Source organism: Melanostigma gelatinosum (genome assembly GCF_949748355.1).
Source record: "Melanostigma gelatinosum genome assembly, chromosome: 9".
Taxonomy (NCBI): domain Eukaryota; kingdom Metazoa; phylum Chordata; class Actinopteri; order Perciformes; family Zoarcidae; genus Melanostigma; species Melanostigma gelatinosum.
In genome coordinates, this window is record NC_136642.1 from 12884310 (window position 1) to 12907121 (window position 22812).

General features: G+C 40.6%; 2 protein-coding genes and 1 long non-coding RNA gene across 3 annotated transcripts in view; 2 read left to right on the top strand and 1 right to left on the bottom strand.

Moving 5' to 3' along the window:
- Positions 1-13114, top strand: part of itga8 (integrin, alpha 8) — a 35132-nt gene extending 22018 nt beyond the window's left edge. Inside the window, exons 16-30 of the mRNA XM_079275573.1 lie at positions 273-328; positions 855-1012; positions 1166-1297; positions 1979-2046; positions 2655-2802; positions 3468-3560; positions 5557-5636; positions 6142-6222; positions 7098-7203; positions 8363-8521; positions 10433-10549; positions 10664-10777; positions 11117-11218; positions 11304-11426; positions 11507-13114. Coding sequence (XP_079131699.1) covers positions 273-328; positions 855-1012; positions 1166-1297; positions 1979-2046; positions 2655-2802; positions 3468-3560; positions 5557-5636; positions 6142-6222; positions 7098-7203; positions 8363-8521; positions 10433-10549; positions 10664-10777; positions 11117-11218; positions 11304-11426; positions 11507-11596 — 1627 coding nt within the window. The 3' untranslated portion in view covers positions 11597-13114. The remainder of the gene's footprint in view (positions 1-272; positions 329-854; positions 1013-1165; positions 1298-1978; positions 2047-2654; positions 2803-3467; positions 3561-5556; positions 5637-6141; positions 6223-7097; positions 7204-8362; positions 8522-10432; positions 10550-10663; positions 10778-11116; positions 11219-11303; positions 11427-11506) is intronic.
- A 1032-nt stretch (positions 13115-14146) lies between these two features.
- LOC306781650 lies at positions 14147-16083 on the top strand. Its single transcript, XR_013772225.1, has 4 exons — positions 14147-14560; positions 14671-15266; positions 15356-15632; positions 15817-16083. It is a non-coding gene; the product is annotated as an uncharacterized lncRNA (long non-coding RNA).
- A 2005-nt stretch (positions 16084-18088) lies between these two features.
- LOC306782543 (INO80 complex subunit C-like) lies at positions 18089-19893 on the bottom strand. The gene is made up of 5 exons (XM_079275957.1): positions 19646-19893; positions 19111-19227; positions 18905-19016; positions 18640-18707; positions 18089-18537 (listed from the first exon to the last, which is right to left on the bottom strand). Exons 1-5 carry the CDS (start codon positions 19823-19825, stop codon positions 18406-18408), a joined length of 609 nt encoding a protein of 202 aa, XP_079132083.1. The 5' UTR covers positions 19826-19893; the 3' UTR covers positions 18089-18405.
- Between the last annotated feature and the right edge of the window lie 2919 nt (positions 19894-22812).

Here is a 22812-nt window from a genome sequence, read left to right on the forward strand (position 1 = left end):
GCGGCCACCCTTAAACTTGCATGACTTACAGTTCTTACAGGTATAATATCCTGTCTTATGGTATCATGAGTGGGTAAATATTTCAGAATTAGAGGTCTCAATAGGAATTGTACTCTAAATGTTGGCACCCTTGCTTTTTGTTCACTTTGTCGGTGTGGATGTGGGTCAACAGACAGATATGTGTTGATGTTGTTCACACAATCACACAATCACCACAGTCTTCTCTCTCTCACTTGTGTAACTCTTTATCTTCTGATGTTCTGTTCATCCAGTCTAAAGGTGGACGTGTGTGCAGCAGTGAGTGGAGTGGGGATCCCCAGCGCTGTAGGTAAGAGTGGAAAACTAAGGCAAGAGGGGGGGTGGAAACAAGAATAGGGTGGAAAGAAACAGGCAATGGAGGTTTACAGTACATTGTTTCCACTGTCTAATGATGCTCTGTGGAGTAAAAATGGCTCCTTACTTTGTGACCAATGGAAAGTCATGTACACATGTGCACATGTAAAGGGATTGGAACAGTTTAGGAGTGTCTAATTGGCTGGATCGTATTATTCACTGTCACTGTCACTACACTCAGTGTTTTGTTACAATTGTTAAGTCAGTATGTTAAAGAGAAAGGTTAAAGAGAAATCATTTTATTTGTATTCATTATGGATTTTGTGTGTTTTAGTTTTACTCTTTCTTACGTCATTAAATCTGTGGACAACGGGCACTGTCTTCAGAGTCGTGATGTCAGGAAGGAGTTTGTCTAACTGCCAAGGTGTATCACAGCACATATACTGAGGGCAGCACACTCAGCCTTTCCTCTTAACTCAACACCACCCATCTCCATCTCTGTATCATTACTTTCTGTCCAGACCTGAGAGCAGAGCTGCAGCTGGATTGGTTGAAAGGCACCAGAGGCGGAGTCAAGAGAGTTTTGTTCCTGGACACCCAGCAGCCTCAGCGCACAGGACTTCTAAAATTGGGACACGACAGCCCACATGCATGTCTGAGCTACATCATTTACCTGAGAGTGAGCAAATCACACACATATACAAACACACATTCATGAGCTTTTGCACGATGGTATGTGTCTTACATCAGCTGTCCAACTGCTCTGATACTATTTAAACCAAACCAAGTTGACTTACTGCACATCTCTAACCTCTTTCTGTTACCTTCTCAGGAGGAGGAGGATTTCAGGGACAAATTGACCCCAATCTCACTGGCTCTGAACTACAGCTTGGCTCCACCCACTCATGGCCAAAACCTCCCACCTGTCCTCAACCATTACAGCAGCACCTTCCTTCAAGAGCATGTGAGTGTATATATACAGTATACACATTATACGTTTATAGTAAAATATTTTCATCCTGGTTTTCCATATTGTCATTTTGCCAGTTTAGTTCCAGCTAGGTTTCTTCTTTTCCTCCGGTTAAAGGGATTCTTTTGGGGAGTTTTCCTTAACCCAAATCTATGGTCTAACAATAGAAGATATGCTGGATAGATTGTAATGAAGCAAAATATGTGATATTGGGCTGAATAAATGAAACGTCCTTGACTTGATCGACTGAGCCCAAGTCTGAGCACATAATGAGACTCAAATCCAACCTGATGTCAAATTTCACTGATGTCACTTGTTCTTTGATGAAAAATGATCGGCTTAACCTGTTAATATCAAATATCAAGCTGAACTTTGCCTTTTCACAGGAGAGATCAGATTATCATTGGTGGACTCAGACCTTCTTGCCAAGTGAAACTTGGCTCTGGACCTACTTCAAACTATTTATTTGTCAAACAAGCGAGCCTGATTAAGAATATGTGAAACACATTGCATGCTCTTCCACTTGCAGAAAGTGAAAAAAAGTGTGGAGAAACCATAGAAAGGGAAAGAGAAGGAGAATCATTTTTTCATAATTATATTTTTCAAATAACCAAACCCAACCTCAGTTGGGTTTGGTTTCCTCAATCCCCCTCTGTGTGCCCCTCTTCCTCTCAGGCCTACATTCTCCTGGACTGCGGTGACGACAATATTTGTATCCCCGACCTGCAGCTCTCTGCCAGCATGTAAGAGTGACATGGCCCTCTGACCTCAACCTGTAAACACTCAACACTTAACACGGCCAAACACAGACACACAGGAATACATGCACACAGCCAAACTAAAGAAAGTATGTCTGTTATTCCTCACACAATGAGAAACGTTTACACCGAAGCTGCTCACATTATAATTCCATTTACCGTGTGTGTGTGAAGGTGTTTGTGTACCGATGTGTATGTGAATTAGCCTTTACTCTCTATAGTGTTTCCAGCTGTACGTTATCTCCATGGCAGCGTTATACAAACATCCTGTCACCCTCTACTGACTGACACACGCACACACACACACACTATTGTTGGGGTCAGGGTTATTGCATTCCATGCAGTAAGGCAAGGCAAGTTTATTTGTATAGCACATTTCAACAACAAGGTAATTCAAAGTGCTTCACATAAAACCATTAAAAGCATCAAAACAGTAGAACAGATTGCACATGAAGTTGGAGATTCTTTTACGTAACTGCAACAAAGTGCTTTATTTTCTGTGTCCTCTACATGATTGAACATATTTATTTTGTCTTTGCACTGTTCTCCTCTCTCTTTTTTTTTTTTTTTTTTTTAATAAAACACACGCACAGGGACCGCTCAGAGCTGGTTATTGGAGACGACAATCTGGTAACGTTGACCATCACTGCGGTGAACCGAGGAGAGGGAGCCTATGAGACAGAACTCCACACACTGATACCACCAGAGGCTGACTATATTGGAGTAGAGCGCAGGGTGGAGGTAATTAAACACACACTTACACACACACACACACACACACACGTTTGTCTGAATTCAGGTTTTTTTTTATGTTGGGGGGTCAGTAGGGTGGATATTGAAAATGGATATAAGCATCGAGGCAGTGCCAGTGGGACGTATGTGCTAAGTTATCATACGAAATTAGGAAGTGAGCTATTTGAAGCAGCAGTTACAGTATGACATCACATCCTGTTGTGTCTTCATGGTGCGTGTTTGTTTGGAGAGATTAAAGCAAGGCAGGCTATGCTTCACTGGCAACAGCCCAAAAGCCCCTTTTATGATTTACAAGCTGCATTAGTGACCACGGAAATTGATAGGGTCAACGGGTGTGAGTGTGTGTGTGCGTGAGTATGTTTGCACGCGGGTGTGCGCTAATGAGTGTGTAATGGGGCTGTTTGATTGATGAGGTTGTTACTGTCAGAGCATTCATCACTCTTCCTCTCCTGCTTCCCCCGTCCCATTACTCCTCTTTTTCACTCCCTCGCTCCCTTCCCCCTTTGATGGTGTTACACGTCCCTTCATTGTTCTTTTCTTTCCTCCTCTTGATTCTCAATGCTCCCTATTTGTCGGTTTCATTCAATTTTGCTTCCTCATCTCACTCGCTGTACTCGTCTTGTTCCCTCTCCTCGCTTCTTTTTCCTCTCTAGTCCTTATCTCAGCTGAACTGCGAGTACAAGATGGTCAACGAGTCCAGAGTGGTGGTGTGTGACCTCGGGAACCCGATGGTGGCTGGGACAGAGGTACGTTTTTACACAAAAAAAAGCACAAACACACACACTTTCGCATTAAAACATCCATTTCCATGCTAAGATGCTACGACTGTTACTCCTCAGGTTTAATCCAAACTGATTGATGGTCTCCAATGATTACTGATCATCACCTTGACCCTCATTCCACACACTTTGACTCCCTTGACTATGCTTCACACTCATGCTTCACACTTACGCACACTGTGTGTGCGTAAGTGTGTGTGTAGTGTTTAATAATAATCCATTTAGCTCTTGGGTGGATGACACATGCAGGAAGTCAAGGCTTTCTGGTCCTTTCCTATATGAAATTCTACCACAAAGCATGTCACATGTGGTTCAGTGTGTGTATTACTGTGAACGTTGGGTTTTTCTAAAGGTGTCAAGGCCGTCACAGAGGTGTGTTTGGGCTCTGGAGGTGACACACAGGATACTAATAAATCAATTATGTGGTCATGTTTCACCGTTGGAGGAGAGCACAACAAGGCATGTGCATGTGTATGTGAGCGTGCAAGTGTAAGTGTTTGTGTGTGCTCCCCAGCCATCCAGATGTTTCCCACATTTACCTCTCCCCTTGCCCCATTGGACGTTCAGGAATCCCTGAACTTAGACAGAACATACTTCCATATACCCCACAGACTGCGGTTGTATCGTGCAGGTTCTCATCACTGGAGTTCATTCGTTGTGCCACATGAAACAGCTGCGGTGCCTCACTGAGCCGGGTCTGTGTAGGAGGTACATGGCTGATAGAAAGCTGGTTTTGGCTTCAGTATTTGTGCACGCTTGTCTTATACTTTTCCGGGGTTTTTTGCCTTCATTTTAGAAAAAAGTTTGTAGTTTTCACCCTTTTTTTTTAGCAACAGTGGCTCAATTCTTATTCGTTCAAGTAGATGCCAATTGTTACACCTTTGTATGTCTGACAAAATGCATCATGAAAACTACTGCTGCAGCATAAACCACTTCTCTCAATATTGTTACAAAAAGTCATCGTTTTGCCGAAATGTGGCGAAACAAATTGCTTGCGGCAAAGCTTTGTGGTTTTAAGGAGTTCAATAGCCCAACACAGAAGCAGTGTGTTTAGCCAAGTTATGGAAAAATCATGATTATTTGGAATAACAATACAGCAGACAATCTGACAACATTGCAAGAGTGCTTTGAGAAAGTTTCTTTGGATGTTTAGATATTTTTTTCTCCACCGTGAAATTGTATAATCCATTGTAACCAACATAAATTCAAGCTGACCACAGCTAGCGGGCTCTCTAAGGACAAAACAACACACTTCTAACCTTTCAACCTGAGGTGTGATGCTTGAAAGACACATTTTAAGAGACTAAGTTGACCTCTTCAGACTGTTGTTGGGCTGTTTTCCTCCTGGACTGACATAGCTAATAGTGACGTCGTCTCTCTGAGCGACTCGTACTCATTTGGTGTCTCTTTAGATCTTTCCTGCCTGACTTTGTTGTCCCCCCACAGGCCTGCCTCCTGAAGTGTTAGTGCGAGTCTGCATGCTGTCATTTCCATCTCTGGACCATGTGTTTGATCTGCTGTTCAGTACAGCTCACACACACATGTACATGCGCGCTGTCACACGGCGAAAAGCTGGAACACACGCACACACACACTGTCGTTTTACAGTTGATGATGAACTTAGTCCGCCGCGTGTTTTGAGTTAGCATGGAGGACACGATTTAAACGGTGGAGAGACAAGAAACTTAAATGCTTTTAAGTGTGTGTAGTCTGGATTTTAGAATTATTCTGTTGTCTACACATGTGCGCGCACACCGACACACACGCACACACAGGCCCAATGTAACAACAGAGGGGGTTGTAGTAAAACAGGGATTTTACCGGCTATTACCGGTCATTTTTTGCTTTGATGTACAGATGCATCGTTCTTTCCTCTCAGTCATTTCTCTGTCCTCCTCTTTCTCCTGTAACATGTTTTTTTATACATTCTCTCTTTTTGCCTTTTCTCCACCCTCTTGCCCAGCTGTCTGTTGGTTTGAGGTTTTCTGTCGAAAGGCTGGAAGATGCAGGACCAAAGATCAGCTTTGAGCTACAGATACACAGGTGACACGCCCACCAACTCTCACGCATACCCCCCCCCCCTCCAACATCACACACACACACACACACACACACACACACACACAAAGAGCTGTTTGTCTCTCTTCTGAGCCATGTAAATAAGTTCTGTGTCTGTCCGAAACACGTCACTGTGGTTTGATGAAACTAACCGCAGAGACAGAAGTGGACAGATGGCCCAGAGGAACTCCGGAGAGAAGACAAGCTCTTCACAACATGTCCACAGTTTGCTTCATTGTATTGATTTCCAGATATCACATCACTAGACACAGACAGTTAAATCTAAGCCAAGCCCACTAGCGGGGGAATTCTTCCTGGAGTCAGCTGAACATAAAAACACAGCTTTAACATGAGCTTTTGTTTTTATATACATTTTGTATTATAGCCTTCTGTGAAATGTGCACAAATTGAAATGGAATGTAGGGCATAGTCAGCGTGATGTGTGTTTTGTTTTTGATTTTATTTAAACTCCTTGTGAATCTTTCCACAGCTCCAACAAAGACAACTCCGACAGCAACCCGGTCAGTTTGAATCTGTCCATCATTGCCAAAGTTCAACTTGATTTACGTGGGTGAGTCAAGCATCTCCGCGTGTGAGAGCGTGGCGTCTTCTCCGAGACATAGTGACAACCTTCGTTGTTGCTCTGTCTGTTTCACAAGGATACACTTGATCTGCCCCCTTTTATAATGTTTGGTATTTGCTGAGCATGTTTATATACAGATGGAGAACAGCATGAAAACACATTTCTAGCAATAAATTTGAACTAATCATGTTCACATGGGATGCTTGTGAGCCTTTGACATGTTCCTGGATGCCCATATAGTTAGTGATGGTGTTGTACTGGCCTGCAATATATTCAGAGGTATTTCTAACATCTCGCCCCCTCATGTACAGTAAGAAAATATCAAGGACAAAAACTTAGAAACACCCCATAATGTCGTCCAATACAAAGCCACCTCTAACTATGACCTCAATTATAAACGTACAGTAGCTGGTAAAGGACAAGTTCAGAAGTCTATCTTATATATTTACAATTGTGTTATTGGTCTCTGTAGACATTCCTCTTCCACAAACTAGACATGACCCACCCAAGTGCAAACCCACTGTAAATAATTGGGGCCAAAATCCAGTCTTTTTGTGTCAAAACATGTATTCCAAATTTCAACTGGATCTAACATAAGACTTCAGTCCTCAGAGTTACCAAATCAAATAGGTCTGTTCCAAAGTTATTGTGCTTTTGGAACCAAATGTGCACTGTGTGCTTGATTGCTGAGCCATGGTGCAGGGGGACAACCAGACTGCAACCCTCTGCCACTGCCAGGAAAGAAATACTCTGTTGACAGCGACCAATAGCACTGTCAACATTCATATGGTTTGCGAGTATTTTATTTAGCCTTTCAGTGTGTTTGTGCATCAGTGTCACTGATCTGTTTCTCCTCTCTTCAGGGTGTCTCATCCCTCTCAGGTGGTGCTGCCATTCCCACGCTGGGAACCCAAAGAGAAGCCTGTCAAAGAGGACGACGTGGGACCGCAAGTTACACACATCTATGAGGTAAAAGCACGTCCCTAGATCCAAGCACAGCCGTACAGCTAATGTTCATGTGTAGAGGTGTATTCAGAGATGACAAGAGGACGAAGTAGAAGGCTGGGTTGTTTTGTTTTTGTTGTTGCTGGTAACAAAGCAGGTCACCGTCGCAGACTGTTTAGATGAAAAGAGCAGAAAAATAGGTGTGGGAAGTTGTAAATTAGGCTACAGCAGGGGGGGGGGGGGCTCTGTAGGGTGAAGTAGACAGCAACACACACACACAGTAAAACCAGTAGCTCTATAAAGGATTGGGCTCTGGCTGATCAAAGGTCTCCAGCGCAGGAGTAATTACTGGGGTGAAGGTGGGGAAAACAGAGAAAGGGGGAGCAAGGCGAGTAATAAGAAGATGAAGGAAGGAAGGCAAAGAAGATTTGTCTGTGACTGGACACAGTGTAGTGAGTAATCATCACTGAGGGGGAAAACAAGGTCAAACAGAGGTACAGACAAATGGATAGGAGGGAGGATGGCAGACAGACTGGCGACAGTTTAGGTGTGTGCGTCTGTGCACCATACATGTGATTTCTTTTTGTTTTAAAGGGACGGCTGCGTCATTGAATTGGAGTGCAGCCGTGTCTGGCTTGTCCTGCAGCTGATAATGATTTTCATTTGTGGTCCTTTTCCCAGTTGGCAGCTGCTTATAGTTAGAGAGGACAGAGGTTGTTTTTTTTTCCTCTTGCAGAATTCCTGCCCCGTAGCACCAGGATCATGTCCTGTTTGGTTGACTTGCTTCAATGTTAATGACTGTGTGTGTGTGTGTGTGTGTGTGTGTGTGTGTGTGTGTGTGTGTGTGTGTGTGTGTGTGTGTGTGTGTGTGTGTGTGTGTGTGTGTGTGTGTGTGTGTGTGGAGAGAGACAGAACAAATACAGGTTGGAGTAAAACATGAGGGTTTTTATAATTGATGGTTCATTTAAGCTCATAATTCATTCGTCCTAATTTTGATGTGGAATGATGAGCCAGGTGATCCCTGTGGACTGAAGGCTGCATCACTATCTTCACTAAAACACAGGTGGCCTGTGTCATCATCCCACAGTTATGATAACCTAATTATAGCCTCAGTCACTTGATACCTACTAATATGACAGAAGAGAGCACAATTCTTTTTTCTGTTCCCTCTCTCTGTCTCCAGCTACATAACTTTGGTCCCAGCAGTATTCGGGATGCTGAGCTCCAGGTCGGCTGGCCTTCCCGTTTCCGTGACGAGAACCTGCTGTATGCCATGGAGATAAAAACTGACGGACCAATTAGCTGCCGGACGAACACCAGCCTCAACCCACTTGGCCTTCAGGTAATAAAACACCAATATATTATGAACATATACACGCTTATGCATGCAGACACATTTTTCGAAAACTCATTTCAATACACAAATATATAGTTATGAACATATTGCCTGCAGTGGAAGTAAATATGTGTCATGGTATTTCGAACCATTCTTGAATTCTATCCAACCACCGGACAAAATGCAATTTCAAACTTTTATTTCTCATATTGCTAGCGGCTTATTCATCCATCCATTTCTCCATCATTCATAGCTGCTTATTTAAAACATAATTGTACCCGTAGTTTGGCTGCTCTCCGTGGTCTTTGCCAGTTGGCTCAAAGAGATGGGGGATGGAGTATTATGCCTATTAGCAGAAATTTGAGATGAATATCTATATCATCTGTCGAGTAATTCAAAAAGAAAACATGCAGTGAGTTCAAAAAGTATGTAATTATGTCAGAAAGTGAAGCGCTACAAGCTGCAATCATACATGAAAACAAAATGACCCGTATTCACACAGTGGTTAAAGGTCAGGGTTTTTTTTTCTTCTCCTGTTTTCTTCCTGATTTGGTCCTTTTCAATTTGCCATCATCTTCCAATCACTGTCTATCCCTGTGAAGACTAGACTGATTGATTCACACTGACAGTGAGGAGTGTTATTTCAACAGTGTACATGCATGGAGCTTCATGCTCTCTTCTCCAGACTCCTTCCACTGAACCTCTTCAAAAGTATTGATCAATCAATTGAACAATCAGTCAGCTATCGGAAAATGTATTGATAACTATTTTGATAAGAAAAAACATGGTGTATTATGTGATAAAAGTTCAATTATACTATGTCATTAAAAAGTCAGAGCATAGTATGTTGTGAAAAGTCAAAGTATAGTATGTCAAAAAAGTGATGAAAAGTCATAGAATGTAGTGAGCCAAACAACACATTGTATAGTAAGTCATAAAAAGAGTAAAGTATAGAAAGTTGTAAAAAACAAAAAGGTCATAGTACACTAAGTCATAATATAGTACATCCTAGAAAAGTCACAGTATAGTCTGTAAAATAAACATAATAGTAAGTCATAACAATATATAGTGTGGTAATTTATAAAGGCATAGGAGAGTATGTCATAAAAAAGAAAAACTACTGTATTTTATAAGAAACATTCATAGTACACTATGTCAAACAAGTCAGAAAAGTCCTATTATAGTAGGTCAAAAAGTCTTATTATTGTATGTCAAAAAAAGGTCATAGTATAGTATATTTCATTTTTTAAATATCACAGATATTGTTCATGCCAGTATATCGCAAGATCACTACTGCTCTTCCACAATTAGTAGAGGAATAACCAAGTAACAGTCTATTGTTATGTGCTACACATCTTGTTGGACTTTTGAAATATTTTTCCTTTCACAGGCTGCTGTCCCAAGCCAGACTCCCTGTGGAGAAACAATTCAAATATCTAGCTATTATCTGTATGTTATCTGTGAGCTGTGACTCATGTCTCGTTGGTTGTCTGCTGTCTGTCTTCTGTTGCTGTCAGCTTCACTGTATGCGCTGCAATCAGGAAAAACATCTCCTCAGTCCTTCTTTTAATGAAACACCTTTTGATCAGATCGCTAAATGTCACACATGTTTCTCCAGCTGGTGATGCTGTGGTTATTACCACTCTTAAAACATCTTTCAAATCTTATTTTACATGCATTCTTTGTCTTTGTATTCTAACTAATAAATGTCCTTTAAAAGGCCCAAACACATGCTGTGTAGAAGGTTTGCTAAAAAGGAATAATAGAGGATTGTGAGCAGGGAAGCAATTAAGCATTTATTGTCCTTTTGTTTTTTCCTTCATCGTGTCCCATTGGCAGAAACGATCACCAGCTGAGTTGCTGAAATCCAAAAAATAAAATAGTCAATGTTGACAACTCTCTCGTTTTCGTTCTCAGATTTCCTCTCTCCAGGACACACCTGAATTATTGGGATTCTTGAGGAACACCAGTGCTCCTCCTCATCGCCACAAACGATCCACCTCTGCCGCTGAAAGTTACAGCGGTAAAACCTTGGTGAGCCTCACATACATGTACATTCTCTCAAGAAACTAAAGAAAATGTTCATTCGTAATTCCCAAGTGTTTAATGTGTCTTTGCTTTCTCTGCTCTACGTTTTTGTCCACGCAGAATTGCACCAATATCTCTTGTCTGAACATCATGTGTATCGTTGGCCGGTTGGATCGCGGTCAGAGCGCGGTGGTGAAGATCCGCTCGAGACTCTGGGCGCACACTTTCCTGCAGGTCAGTGTCTTCACCTGTCGTCTTGAACATTGAGTGTCGATTATTTGTTTGGTGCTTTACCTTTAAAACAGCCGTTGAGGAGGCAATTTCACAATGAGGTCCATTTAGTAGCAGTTCTGGAGCGTTTGATTACATCACATGATCTTCATCAGCAGGCGGAGTCACGAAATTGTAGATTTGTTCAAATGATCATTGTATTGAGTACTTAAGGGACATCTCGTCCATGTTACATTAAAAGCTAAGATTCCAAGTTTAAACTAAACTCCATTAAATGTCTTGCAAAGCAACATCATATTTCAAATTGCACCTTCAAATAACAATGTTATATTTGTCTTACAGCGGCGTAACGACCCCTACATCCTCAACTCCACTGTGTCCGTCATAGTCACAGCCCTGCCTTACCGCATCCGACCCTCCACCCTGCCTCAGCACACCACCTCGGTGAGATGCAGGCACAGAGAAGAAGAAAAAAGGGACACGTGTCAGCACTTACAAACACCTAACTGTATCTCTCTGTGTCCTGTAGATGGGGACCCTGGTGTTATGGGGCACTCCTGATGTGTCGTTTGCTGTTCCACTCTGGGTCATCATCCTGGCCATACTGCTGGGGCTGCTGGTGCTGGCCATGTTAACATTAGCTATGTGGAAGGTACGTGCACATCATCCAGCATTCCTTGAGCTAGTTTGTTGATCCAATATTACACTAATGGGCTCATGTTATTCCCTCAGTGCGGTTTCTTTGATCGGGCGCGGCCACCAGCTGGCGATGACGTCTCCGACCAGGAGCAGCTGACGTCTGATAAAACGGGGGACGCCTAAGAGGATAGCGACAGCTCCAGATTGGAGGACGGTGGTTTGAGAGGGACGTGCCCCTTCTGAGTAACTTAAATCAGATCTGAGATCTGTATTAGTCAGACCCTGCATTCCTTTGCTGGAGGTCTTCTACCGCTGGTAAAACTGACAGACTGAAGACTTCAGCGCCGCACAGACTGGGACTAAAGAACGAGGTTCAAACCAGCCTGAGTGGGACTAAAACACACTGAACAGGCTCAATCACACACACATGTCTATTGTTTGTCCATTGTGATGAAGCACCAACATTGAAGACAGAATGGACTTTGTTTTGAAGACAATGCATCAAATGTCTTGGAACATTTCTGTGTGTCTGTGTAAGTGGGCACAAAGATACTTGAGATCTATGCACAAGTGCTTTTGTGAGTGAGTAAGTAAGTGAGTGAGTGTGTGTGTGTGTGTGCATGTGTGGGTGTAGGTACTGTTCATATGTGTGTGTCTATTAGGTGCCTCTCATTTTATCGTTTTATTCAGTTATAAAATTATTTCCCCACCTGATTTAATTTAACCTACAATAGGTTTCTACGAACTAGGCTGTGTACAGATTTATTACACACATACATACACACACACACACACACACACACACACACACACACACACACACACACACACAGATGCATAAACACAAAGGCACAAAGTTGATGTCTATATTTATGAATGTATGTGCAATATTTCAGCGTTGCGTGATACTGAAGCTTGTTTACACTGGCATTATTTTATTAGAGCTTAATGTTTTCATTGTTTATGAATAAATTGGTATTTTAGATATTAGTATTGCTGAACAACAAAACCGATTATTAAAAGCAATTACTGGTTTACAGAAAGGCCCCACCACGCTAGTTTTGAAAAATGAATCGACAAAAAACGAACTTGTTATTATCTCAATAGAATTACTTCAGAATTTTATTTTGGAGACAACAAACCATTTCTTAACAGCCGAAGTCCTGCCCTGCTACTTCAAGGTTTGCTTGTGTCTGTTATTTGGGATTTTTTTCGAACATGACAGTTGATAAGACTTCAAAAACTCGCTGGAAAGATTAAAAACAAATGCACTGTAGACAGTCTGAGACTGTGCACATTACTGCACATACCGTATGGCATTTAACATATTGTTCATTGTTGCCTATCTATTGATGTATTGTGCACAGGCAGGCATTACAAAGCAGTCAGGGCATCAACAGCACCCTGAATTAACTTTTAATGTGTCCTTTTTTAGTCATATTTGTTTTTTATATCAAGACGGACGTTTTATCAAAATAAAGTGTTTGATTATTCATTATGATCCTTTGCTGTATATTAGGAAACTGAACTGTACAATGTCTTCCTGTCCACCACTCTGAAAAATCTTGTGTAGTCAGTCATATCTAATAACGACTTGGTTCAAGGCTGATGCCTCCACCTTAGAGGAAGCACTCTTGCTCCCCCAAGTGGTGCAGTGCAGAAATAAGGCCTGTTGGTGACTCTTGGCTTGTTAAAGAGGCAGACTTGTATGAAGGTAGATTTGTATGAAGGTAGATTTGTGTCTTTATTTTTCAAAAGCAAAAAAAAGTTTCAAAAGCAAAAGAAAGTTTCAAAAGCAAAAATAAAAGTTTCAAAAGCAAAAATAAAAGTTTTAAAAGCAAAAAAAAAAGTTTCAAAAGCAAAAAAAAAAGTTTTAAAAGCAAATATATAAACTGAGAATAATTTATTTGTTAAAAAAATAAAAGCTTTGGTTTTGAATCCAAAAGTTTTGAATCCAAAAGTTTTGAAACTAAAAGTTTTGAAACTAAAAGTTTTGAAACTCAAAGTTTTGAAACTCAAAGTTTTGAAGCCAAAAGCTTTGGAACCAAAAGTTTTGAAGTCAAAAGTTTTGAAGCCAAAAGCTGAGTTGGGTGTAGTGGGCGGGGCATACGCTGCTGAATGTATCAGGAGTTTCTATTGGTCCGTTTGACTTGCGTCTCGTATCTGCATCATCTACACAAACGGGAGGTTACGTGACATGGAGGTAAGTTGACTGCTCTGTTTTGTCAAAATGATTGTAAATATAGCAGCACTTCACTTTCTTCTCATGTTGTTCGTGTCGTGGAGTCTCTTTGTAAGAACGACATGGAGGGCTGCTGTGTTGACATGTAGCCCCACTGTGGGCGAACGTTACATGCACCTGAGGCATCTATGTTAGCTAAGGTTAGCTACACATGTATGACACAATTTAAAACAAATCCTATGAGCTTGGTTCTCTCTGACCGAGGTAGGTACAGATGACGACACTGTATCTAAAAACGACATGCGTCTTATGACTACACTGGTCAGACACCGAAGAAAACCTTTACTACTTCTGCCACCTCTGCTTGAAACGTCCCTTATTTGTTCAAACGCACCACCTTGTCGCGGAAGCTGTGCAGTACACACACATACATGATAGTAGATAAATTGGCAATTATGAACGCAGGCTCTGGGAAAATACTTTAAATCAGTGTATTTTAGATCACATATATGCCTCGCATGGAAATTAACATGCATGTGCTACAACTCTATTATTTTTATTCATAGGTTCTTGTGTGTGCTAACAAGTACGAATCATGTAACAGTAAAAGGTACCCAAAATATTCAACACTATTGTAAGTAACATTATCAGTTGACCCCATACAAAGGCTTGTATCATTTGATACTTGATAATTAACAAAATTGTACCACTTGTGCCTTTATAATAAGCTCCAGAGAGTAAAATAGTGACACAAAACGCATTCAACTTACATTTAAACATGTCTGTGTGTTATGGAGGGGTTCTGTATATTTGTTAAATCATTCCATTGTTTAGTTTGTTGGCAATGACTGGCTTTTCTTGTTATACGATATGACTATATGGTCTGTGTATTTATAATAATCCAGTGTGGTCATAATTCCCTTTTCTACAGAATGGAACCTCTTCCACAAATAGCTTTTGTTCAGGTATGTTGACCTCTCTTCTCAAAATGTAATTCATCTGTATATACACATATAAACATGTTTTGATACCACTGCTCTAATAAATTTCTATTTTGCTAAATTCCCTCTTACAGGAATCCATTAGCAGGCGGCTTTTATGCAGGGTCAGGGATCGGCTTTCTGCAGTAATCACAAGGGAGCCAATTGATTTTGATTACCTGCACATGGTTATCTCTCAGGAATTGCAGTTTCTTCGATGGATATTCCTCAGTGTGTAGTAGATGGTTTACAAAATCTAAGTGAAGTGATCAAGTCTCACATTTCAAACAGCACTGTTGCTCCATTACTTGACAGTGTAGCTGTAGTTGAATGGAATGGTACTGTGGGTCGACCAAAATTTAGCATTAATATCCAAGTCCTTGAAAATCTTCTAAGCATGAACCTACCAATGACCACTCTGGCTACTGCCCATGGCATTTCAAGATCCACACTTTACAGGAGGATGAGGGAGCATAATCTCTCAGTCAGAAACACCTACTCTGATATATCAGACATTGTACTTGATCAAAAGGTGAGATCTATCAAAGCCAGAATGCCTGATGCAGGATATCGGCTTGTAAAAGGGTCTCTACTGGCTATGGGATATCGTGTCACATGCGAGATGCATGTTTACTGTGAGAGGAACCGGTCGTGGCAGCTTTATTGCTGGCAAAAGTGTCCACAACCAAAGGTAAAAATTGTATGTATTACTATAAATGTTTACATTATATAAAACATGAATATCAAATGTAGCCACTTCATCATGTAATTTGCTTCCAGAGTGGAACGCCTTTGGAGAGATGTTTGGAATGCTGTAACATCTCAGTACTACAACTTGCTTCACATCTTAGAGGAAGATGGCTTCATTGACCTTTCAAATGCGGTTCACCTCTTCTGTGTGGGGTACGTCTTCATTCCCCGTCTACAACAAGATCTGCAAAATTTTGTGGAGACCTGGAATTACCACCCCTTAAGCACAGAGGGAAACTTGTCCCCGAATCAGCTTTGGAGGATTGGAACGCTACAAGTACCTGTGCCAGAGCCAGATCTGCAGGAGGTACTGTGTGTACTATACATTTAGCACAAGAACAAAGAAATGCAATTTAAAGTATGGTATTCATTAATTTGCTATATCACTCGAACCTAAATTAATAAATATTAACATTAGATCGTCTACAGTATGTGTATAAACGAGGCAATGGCTATATTCGTAATTAATGTATGTGTTTGGTCCATCTCAGATCCTGCAAGCAGAACACTTGCATGATGAGGAACCTGATCCAGAGCATGGGGTCACTGTAGCAGAGATGCCGTGCCCCTTGTCAGCTGAAGGTCTTGCTGCAGTGCAGCAAGTAAACCCCACCGTCGAGTCCTCTTCTTTTGGACGGGACATCTATATGCATGTCCTTCAACTGGCCTCATTTTTTGGATGAAGTTTGATTGATATACTTGATGCACATCTCATGTGCTTATTCTAAAACCAGTATGCACGTTTAACTGATCACAAATAAAGCACAGTAAATAGATACGTATGTGTTTATTTTGCTCACTCACATTATACCAAGGTGGTATAAATAGCTGCAGTATAAAATGATTCTGGAACATTTTGTTTGTTTCACTAAAGAATAGAAAACATAAAGAACAAGCACAAGTGAAACACAACACAGAACCATGCTCTTGCCAACAACTATTGAAGACATTTATCACACTCTATCAAATCCTGCACCATACTTAATGGCAGTTTGCAGGAGTGTTTTAAAAGATTCATAATCTTTAATGTGGGCTACTGGGAATGTGATGGTGTCTGTGCAAGCACTGACACTTGGGTAACACACAGTGTGGTTAGGCATGGCGTTCAGACACCAATGATCAAATTTCACTGTGAGTTTGAATGTTTGCCGATCTTCCAAAAGCAGATGTCTGTGAGCTTGACCAGTCATCCACTGCATGACTGAGGATACAGTCAAAGCCTCTCCTGCAGTGTCGCCATCAGTTTGTGCATCTTGAAGAGAAATACAAAGTGTAGACCAGAATAAATCTCTCCAGTCATTTTATATGCAAACAGTTAAATATGATGCTCATTAAGACAGTTCTATGGTATAGAATTTAACGTGATTGTGGTTGATATCAAATGAGATAATAATTTCTGTAATTGGTTAGTCAGACTGGCGATGGCGGCTAGGCTATCAATAGCTATGCCCACGTTAATATAATTAAGCTTTAGGTACATCGACAAGGATGTTAGAGTGAGACAGAATTTAAATTTCCTGTACTGTCATCAAGGGACAGTGAAAGTGTGATAGTAGCCTCCGACTTTAGGAAACGTCAGTGCCGACTTGGCGCCTAACTTATCTTATGACTTGCGACCAGAGATGTCTTTAGCTAACTAGTTAAGAGTTTTAAGGATTTAATGGCTCATTTCAACATTAGCTTATCTTCATCAAGTTTAATACAAGACAGTAACATGGTTGTAACCTCGTCATCTGTACCTACCTCGGTCAGAGAGAACCAAGCTCATAGGATTTGTTTTAAATTGTGTCATACATGTGTAGCTAACCTTAGCTAACATAGATGCCTCAGGTGCATGTAACGTTCGCCCACAGTGGGGCTACATGTCAACACAGCAGCCCTCCATGTCGTTCTTAAAAAGAGACTCCACGACACGAACAACATGAGAAGAAAGTGAAGTGCTGCTATATTTACAATCATTTTGACAAAACAGAGCAGTCAACTTACCTCCATGTCACGTAACCTCCCGTTTGTGTAGATGATGCAGATACGAGACGCAAGTCAAACGGACCAATAGAAACTCCTGATACATTCAGCAGCGTATGCCCCGCCCACTACACCCAACTCAGCTTTTGGCTTCAAAACTTTTGACTTCAAAACTTTTGGTTCCAAAGCTTTTGGCTTCAAAACTTTGAGTTTCAAAACTTTGAGTTTCAAAACTTTTAGTTTCAAAACTTTTAGTTTCAAAACTTTTGGATTCAAAACTTTTGGATTCAAAACCAAAGCTTTTATTTTTTTAACAAATAAATTATTCTCAGTTTATATATTTGCTTTTAAAACTTTTTTTTTTGCTTTTGAAACTTTTTTTTTTGCTTTTAAAACTTTTATTTTTGCTTTTGAAACTTTTATTTTTGCTTTTGAAACTTTCTTTTGCTTTTGAAACTTTTTTTTGCTTTTGAAAAATAAAGACACAAATCTACCTTCATAGACTTGGCCCAGCTACATTTGCATAGCTTGCATACATGCAGGCTACTGGATATAACAGAAGATCCAAGAAACAGTGAAGCCCAGCAGCAGGTGTTAATGTTTCTGTTAAGGCACAGAGTGTCTTATGTCAATGTTTAACAAATGTGATTAAAGGTTGTCATATAAAAACAATTGAGATGAAACTAATTTCAAAAATGTGTATTTATGCAAAGACACTTATAAGAAAGCACAGATGAAAAAGAGAGACATTGAAATCAACTTCAACATACAATTCAAAGCTTTAATGAGCTCCTTATAAACAGTATAAATCTGAAATGTACAAACTCCTTCAAACAGCGACGCAAACATTTTTTGTCTACGACTTCTCCTTAACCACACCGGACTGAATGTTCACCACTGGAGACTGATATTCTACCACAAGGGGGCGTACGGCATCATCGCTCGTAATGATGGAGTAATTGAGAAACAACTGGGCATTTATTTTGTCACACAGTAACGACACGTTGACATGCAGCCTGTGCTCTCAGTCTCCTGGCTGGCCCAATAGCTTCCTACACCGACACAAGTTCAGTTCTGGTTTGAACCTGTTTCAGGTTTCATGTCTCGCTCGGCTGTCAGGGTACGATGCACGTTTCCTTTCGAAGTGCAAGGTAGCCAGTAACAACATCTGTGGGGAGGAGGCGGATGTAGGAGAACTCCTCAGAGGAGGTGAAGCGTAGCTTTGTCTGAGGGTCTGTGTAGTTTGCCTGAGGAAAGACAAGAGAGTGTTCAGTGGAAGCTTTGTCCAAGACTTAAAAGTCATTTTGTTTATTGTACAATACGGGATTTCAGCAAAGTGATAAACTCACAGGGAGGCCAGAGATGTCGGAGTATTTCTTAGATGGCTTCAAGGAGGGAGGGGCGTCAATGCTGTAGTCTGTGAACACAGCAAGGTCTTAAAATGAACTCCTGGTTAGACATTCCTAAAATAAGGTCACTGAGACAGTGAAATGTACTTTTGCTTTAAAATAGTAAAAAATGTAATTGTGCTTTGGGTTTAGAATATAGAAATACAGCCTATTTATTTGAGGTAAAAAGTGTACGTAGGTAGAAATAGTGAAAATAAAAACTCACAGTTGGGATCATTGAGCGTCCAGGGTAAAGTCCGCTCCAAAGCCAGGATCTGTTTGAGGTTCTTCCAGGTCCTGTTCTTCTTACCTGCTGCTGCTCCACCGATCCCAGAATGCTGCCGAGATTCAGAGGAAGAAACGGGGGAAGAACTTGAGGGAGAAGCCACAGAAGCAGATAAAACTAAAACCCAACTGGAAGCAGACATTCACCATAAACGTGGGGTCTTTGAAGGGTGGAGGCTTTGCTGTGGACTCTGTGATGGCAGCAGGACCACAGTCAACTGTTCCCACTGGCTTCACCTCAGGCACCGACTCCACTGCTGTAATCTGATGAAACACAAAGACAGCACGAGACAAACAGGAACCACATTAGATTGTAAGCTGCTTGTTTTACAGGCGGTGTGACTGTTAAAGTCTACAGGTGGCTGAACACAGTGTAACATGAACCACAGAGATACAACTGAATGGAAGTGTCCACATCTGCAGCTGTTGTGAGACCGATACTTGTACTACACAGTACATTTGTAAATAACAGATAGTTTGATATACTGCAGCCTTGTACACGGTGTACTTGTGATATAGTGTATTAGTGATGTTTGGCTGCCTTTAGATCTGAATCACTGTGTACATTTTGACATTAGTAACGTTATTCAGAGTAATATTCAGTAATTGGGCTCCATTACAGTGTGATGAGCGCCACCGCGCTAACAGAAACAGAGTAACCAACACCATCACTGTTCAGTACCTGAGCCTGTGTGGCTGGTACAGCTGTCAGCTGGACTTTCTTCTTCTTGCTGCTGCAGCTCCCGGTGACCTGCTGAGCGGCACAAACCGCCGGACTAGCGGGACGTTTCTTCCCCCGGACAGCGGGAGAGCTGGCGGCTGCCGGCTGCGCCCTGACGGTTATCGGGATCTGAGATGCCATTTGTGGTGAGCAACGTGGTTGTAATGCACCAAGTGAATGCGGATCTCTCTCTCGATACTTAGCATTAGCCGCTCGACCTCGCACTGTAAACATCGCCTCAACCGGATATGGAATCATTTCACTTCCGGTAAATTTGGAACGAACCAAATAAAATAACCATATCGTGATTGTCTATAAATATTACTATTTATTCATTTAAAATGTGTCTCTCAAACAAGTACAGATACTTGTGTATTTATTTATTTAAATGTGAATGTAGCAAAACAAAAATGTTAATTTAAATTTAAATATTTATATTTTTAGTTGTTCAGATAATACATTTGTTTATCATATTATGAGACCATATATTCCGAAAATATAATACAAGTAAAATAAAGGCTATTAAAATTTTGCTCAGCAAAAACAAGGCCAAAAAAAATTCAATCAGGACTACATTACAGCCTAAGAGCCAAGTTAAATATAGGCAGAATTTTCTGAAAAATAGGAAAACAAGAATGTGAACCAATATTAATATTGATATTACAGTAGCCCGTTGGCCCAGCTGACTCACTTCTGTCTGTGGAGTGCTGCTGCCACCATGTGTTTTATAGGAGGCTCTGCATGCAGAAAGCTGGAGGCAACGTGTGCAAACAGACTCTTATTGATCACATGGATGAACACTTTCTTTTTACATCTGCAAGGCACCCAAATGATAAAGCGGCTAACCTTCCTGTAAAGGGTCACAGTGTTTTCTGATACTCAGTGACCTGACGATACCCAGTCGTCAGGAAACATCTTTATTTAGCTGATAATCCCAAAATACAAGCACACACTGTTACCCTTCTTCACATGCACATAAACAGTTTTAACAAAAGAGTGATTTTCTATTCTTAACTTCTTAGATTGTTTCATCTGAATCTGAAAGTGACAGAGGCCTGGAGCAGTCAAAGTACTATCCAGTACTTCATAAAAAAAGAAGACAAAAAGGGATCTGAAATTGAGAAACAAAACAGTATTTGTCTTCTTTCTTACAGCCCCTAAATTGGGAAGCACCATTTTAGAACACTGTTTGGTTTATATGTGTACGGCCAAGTAGTTGCTAAAAAAGTCCTGTTAAAGAGTGGAAGTTCTATAAAGTAGTTCAGGTAAAACTTAACACGCTTGCCTGTCAGCATTACTCTGCAGGCTGAGGTGGCCTCTGGTAATCTTCTGGTTGATTAGAGCAGGATGCTATGCCTTGGGATGTGGGCAACCAAGGCATGGTCAGTTATGGTTAAAGATCTGTTTTCCTCACACAAGTACGATCATGAATAAACTCAAATTGTTGTGGCTACGTCCATATTGGTGCAATATATTTAATGTTTGATTTTAAAGTCATCCAAAAGATCATGTTTTTTTTGTAATCAAAAACATGTATATCATTTAATAACATTATAATAACATTTCAAAGTAATCTGACCTAGCCTTGATCGGGCATGAAGGTGTATCACAAGCACACAGCTGATAAACCACATTCACATACAAAGTGCTTCCAAAACACACCTTCTCTGTCTTAACCATTTTCACAAAAAAAGAGACATAATGCAGTTATTCTTTAGACTTTTATTTCTTTGAATATATTTGATCAAATGTAAAATCAAACATTTGAAGTAAAGATTAAACAGTTTCTGACTAGCAAACCTCAACACCATCAAAATAAGGGAACATTATTGATATTACGACATACTGTACGTAGGACATACTGCATCTTGGCTGAGATTTATCCAACAAACGGACCGATTTACAAAATCCTTTTTTTAAAGTCTTTTACTCCCATAATTTCCTGTTTTTTGAGCTGGTGTGAAAAAAAATATCTTAGGTGACGCTATATCCTGTATTTCTTTCAAATAAATGATGTATTTTTTAAATTAAACTTCACTTCAAAGGTCTGTACATCAGGATCAGTGTTTTTTCCTCTCCACTGTCATACCAAGGTCATACCAACATTATAATGGAAGACTTTGGCTATTTACAAATCACTGAGATGCTGTACTGACAGAGTACAGTTTCTCTCAGACATGCTGTACATTACTTCTGTGTATTAGTTAGACTAAACCCCACCCCCACCCCATATAACAAAGTGCAATTCCATAGATCACCACAAGGCGGTGCTTATACACCACATTCAACATCATTTAGAAAGGCTCTTACAAATTTTAAGTGGCCCAGTTTAATGAAGCATATTTATGAGCATATATTTATGCACTTAATTGCTTTCTTGCCGAGTCACCGCACACTCAGCAAGAATACGAAGTTGATTTCGCAAAATGTGAAATTATTCCTTTTAGCATCAATTCTAAATTTCAAAGATTTGTCTGTGTCAAGATGTCATTTCAGGTCTGTAATTGAAAAATAAAAAAATGTATTTTGAAAAAAAACTACAAACACAGGCCAGGCTCACGAGAGAGGAAATGACTACAAAGACAAACTGATGGAACAGTACCTCTACTTTGTAACAGTGAAGAATATAAGACCACATCAGTTTGTTGAAGAACAGTCACTGGGCAGTGTTAAGCCTGAGCAGTCAAACACAAACAGAAGAGAACAGTCTGGTTACTGGGTTTACAATTAACACCTTTCAGGAGTTATAAAAGGTCAATGGCTATTATTATGAATTGCAGTTCACATACATGTTACAGTGTGCAAGTCAAATTCTGTTCTGAGGAGGCCAAATGTATGTAGATGTTTCCAAAGAACTGTCGCACATTCATGAACATCAGATCAATACCTGAACTGACCGAAACGACAGCAGGACCACTTGATATTGGTGAGTTAATGGAATGATTGAAGAAGGAGGCGCTGTGGCACATACAGTACATAGGCTACATAAGGGTTAGAATATCTATACACACACACACACACACACACACACACACACACACACACACACACACACACTGTACACTCTCCAGGATACAATGTACTGTACATGATCAACTCTCACTGGCTCTACCACTCTCTTTCTTTCT